The sequence below is a fragment of the Propithecus coquereli genome, unplaced genomic scaffold (genome assembly GCF_000956105.1).
Source record: "Propithecus coquereli isolate 6110/MARCELLA unplaced genomic scaffold, Pcoq_1.0 Scaffold14, whole genome shotgun sequence".
NCBI classification, from domain to species: domain Eukaryota; kingdom Metazoa; phylum Chordata; class Mammalia; order Primates; family Indriidae; genus Propithecus; species Propithecus coquereli.
This window is the reverse complement of record NW_012138302.1, coordinates 16481028-16485040: the sequence shown is the minus strand read 5'-3', so window position 1 is coordinate 16485040 and position 4013 is coordinate 16481028. Positions and strand designations below refer to the sequence as shown.

General features: G+C 51.4%; 1 protein-coding gene across 1 annotated transcript in view; it reads right to left on the bottom strand.

The window, feature by feature from the left end:
- TTC39A (tetratricopeptide repeat domain 39A) overlaps positions 1-741 on the bottom strand; it is a 51991-nt gene extending 51250 nt beyond the window's left edge. Inside the window, exon 1 of the mRNA XM_012639359.1 lies at positions 635-741. Within this exon, the coding sequence (XP_012494813.1) occupies positions 635-687 (53 nt within the window). The 5' untranslated portion in view covers positions 688-741. The remainder of the gene's footprint in view (positions 1-634) is intronic.
- Between the last annotated feature and the right edge of the window lie 3272 nt (positions 742-4013).

Sequence of the window (4013 nt, the reverse complement as noted above, 5' to 3'; positions counted from 1 at the left end):
CTCTCATGAGAACACATCCGAAGGCACCAACTCATTCAGGAGTTGGGGACAGCTAGGGAGGTGACACAATGGCACATCCCTGAAGGGTTGACCTTGGAGGAGCTGTGGTGCACATAATTCCACCCTGGACTGGGACCGGGACACAGGATTCCCCCCGCTACACACACACTGCTGCCTTTCGATGTGGACAACCCCTCAGGGGCCAGTGTGGCTGCTGTCATCTGTCCGGGCACACAGGGTGCCCACGACGTGGCTCATGCACAGCTGGGGAGAGCCAGGTGAGTGAGTGGAGGGCTGAGCGGAGACACCTCACCAGCCCCGCCCGATGTTGCCCTGACAGGTCGCCCGCACGTTGGCACTGATACGGCTGGGGTTGGGACTGCATCCTCTCATGCCCAGGCCCGGCGCTGGCGGGGGCGATAGCACGCGAGCGGGGGGCACGTGGGGATGCGAGAGGCGCTGGGCTGCCCCTCCCCGGGCCCCCTCGGCCTCGCCTCACCCCTGTGCGCAGCAGCCCGCACAGCGCCACCTCCAGCCGCGCCCTCAGCTGTCCCTCCCGTCGTTGGCTGAGTACCCCTGGCGGCCCCTCCGTCCCATCCGCGCCTCCCGCCGAGTCCCCGCCTCGGCCCGGTACCTGCGGTCGCTTTTCCGGGAGGCTTCCCCCTTCCAGGTGGTCAGAAAGGCCATGGGCGCGGGCCGGACGCGGACAGGGGCGCGGGCGGCCCCTCGCAGTGGTGGCGGCGGCAGCTCCGGTGGCAGCACCTGGCCGGGCGGGCAGGGCGGGACCGCGGCTCCTCCCCGCCCTGCCAGGCGCCTCCCTGCCCCACAAGGGCGTCGGTGTCCCAGGAGCGGGCCTGGGGTCCCAGGGCAAGCCCACTCCCACTCAGAACCCAAAAGGATCTCGAACACGTCTAGACACCTCATTGGGCTCCAGGAGAAACTGAGGCCCAGAGAGGGCCAGAGATTTGTCCAAGATCATGCAGGGGCCCACGCAGCCTTCTCCACTCGTCTGGAGCCTGGCCTTCATACCGATGAGCAGCGTTATGGCCCTAATCGGGGTCTCCGCGGGACAAAGCGGTGCCACCAACCGCTTCCCTCCTGCCTACATGCAAAGCCATGGGGTCAGAGGCTTGGGACTGGGTCAAGTGCAAGGCACAGAGCAGGATTGACAGGGAGTTGACAGGGAAGCAAGGAGGTGGGAAGCAGCTGCCTCGGCCTGAGCCGGGAGGCTGTAGGCCGGGCCAGACAAGGCACTGGGACATGACCCAGTTCACTGACTTCTAAGATTCCCAGTCCCCTGTGGGAGGTGGGAGACGAACGAGGAGAATGAGTCACAGCCTGTCTCCAGCACAAAGTTTCTTTGAAGCCCCATATTTTATCTTAGGTCATATGCATTTTTGGTTTTTATTTTAAATTAATACCAAAAAGTGGAATCAGCTCTGGAGCAAGATGATCCCCTGGTGGTGCAGTCGAGCCGCGTCTCTGGGAGGCCCAACTAAGCACAAGGGGCAGGGAAGCACCATGAGGAGGAATCTGAGGACTCCAGCTCTAGCGTGAAAATGGATTCAGGAACCCCTGGAGACTTTCCCATGAGAGGGGGTGGGGGGTGAACACAGGGCAGGGGCAGGGTGGCTAAGGAAGTGATCATTTTTGTTTCCTTTCAGCCTGGGTTTATAGCCTAGGTACTTGTGCAATACAAATCTTTGTCCAATAAATGGTGACTGATTCTCATGAGTCAGATGTTCTCTAATGTGCCAAGCCCTGAGCTAGGCCTTTTACACAAATTCTCATTTATTTTCATCTCATTAAATATTCACTTATCCTCATTTTACAGTTGACGAAACTGAGGTTCAGAGTGGCTACTATCTTCCTTGAGATGGAGTTGTGGAGCCAGTCTTAAACCCTTCTGGTGCTTTCCTCCCACCCTGCCTTTGGGCCCTGGGTGGGCTGGGGATGCAGTGGGAGGCCCCTGGAAAAGTTGCCCAGAGGGCGGAAGCCCCAAGGGCTATCTGGGCAGTTTCTCTCACACTTTCTCCCTAGGCAGCAGAGACAATATGACCTTTCTCCCTTTCTCTGAGCACTCATGTTATGGCCTTGGCGGATCAACAAGGGCCTGAGAATGCTGCCTATCTGATCACAGAGCTAGTGCTTCCAGATCTGGAAATTCCAGTTAGAGTGCACCTAGGGGCCTAAACCCCTCAGTCCAGCCTTGTCCAGCTTGGCGGATTGGACACTGCAGATAGCCAACTTTATCCTGGGCTCACAGGCAAGAATACCACAGGGCCTCAGAAGCCTGACCCTCCTATAAGCCCAGTCTACTGATGGAGGATTAAAGCGCCACCGAGCCTCTGAGCCCATAATCAACACCACTTCCTCCAGGAAGCCCTCCAGCATCTCCCCAATGAAGGGGTCTTTCCCTCTTTAAAGGTCGTATTTTTATCTGTCACTCTCACAGCATTTAGCACTAAATATTTTTAATCCTTGTATTAGTTATCTACAACCATATTAGTCTTACTCTTCAGATTTCTATAACTATAGTGATAGTTTTATCCAGAATCAGAGGGAAATGACGTGTTCCATATAAAGGAACTTTCCAGATAACTGAAGCTTATTCTCTTTAGAATGTCTCATATCTGTGTCTTCCACGGAGCCTAGGATCACTGCAACACATAGTAGGTACTCAGTGTTGCATAAATAAAGAAGGAACTAACATCTATCAAGTTTCCACTGAGTGGCACGCACTATGCTGAAGGGCTTTACGTACACTACCTCTAATCTGGACAGCAACTCTGTGTTAAGAATATTTGAGTCAGAAATTTAGAAATAGTCCTAAGATCAAATCAGGAGCTGGGATTCAATCCCAGGGTTTTTAAACTTGAAGGCTTGTTTCCTAGTCTACATCATCACGTTTAGAACTATTTAGGCATTATTCTAAACTCTTCTTATGTACCGACTCCTTTAATCCTCAGAACAATCCTATCAGATATGTCCTTTTGCAATCCCAATTTTATAGTTAAGAAAGTAAAGCGGAGAGGGATTAATTGTTCGAGATCATACAAGCCAGTTAAGTGGCAGAGCTGGGACTCAACACAAGCAGCCACTTGAGAGCCTGTATGCTAACCCCAGCCCCAGTCTGCCTGCTGCACAAGCTCTTAGAATGCACAAAGCATTTGTGAACCACTTTCCCAAACTTATCTCATTTTGGATCTTATAACAATCCCAAGGCAGAATAGGTTCTAGTCTTCCCTTCCTCCCTCACTCTGGAGCCACACTGTAAGACTCTTGGCCCCACCATTTGCTAGCTGCATGGTTTCAAGCAAGTTACTTAACCTTTTTGTGTCTCAGTTTTCTCCCAGTAAAATGAGGACAATAACAGAACCTATTACAAGGGTTGTTGTAAGGATTAAATGAGTTAATGCAAACAACACAAAATAGTGCCGGACACATAGTATGTGTTATGTGCACCTCCTATGGTGATAGTTTTATCCAGAATCAGAGGGAAATGAGGTGTTCCATATAGATGAACTTTCAAGATAACTGATGTTTATCCCCTTCAATCATAGATTCACATTTCCCTAAACTGTTTTATTACCTTTTCTGTCTTCCTAAACACGGGCATCACTGAATATCTGTCATGCAACAGGAACCAAGACTTTACATCCATCATCTTTAGTCCTTGCAAAAACCCTGTGAGGGAACTGTTATCCCTTTTGAGATCCAGAGAGGTTTAGAGATTCACCCTAAGTCACACACCTAGGAAATGATAAGGCCAGAATTTAGACTCATTTTTATATGACTCCAATGTCTGGATTCCTTCTATAAGGCCAGGCAACTTTTTAGGAAACTGTGATGAATCAGAGTTTTTTTTTGCTCCTATATAGTTAAGTCAGCATTCTGCAAGGGGGTGGGGGTGGGGGGTTCCTAACCTGCTTCTTCCTATTCTAGGACTAGAGTTTTTACTCAATTAGGTGGAGCCTCTGTCCTATCCAGGTCTCTGTATGTCACAGTGCCTG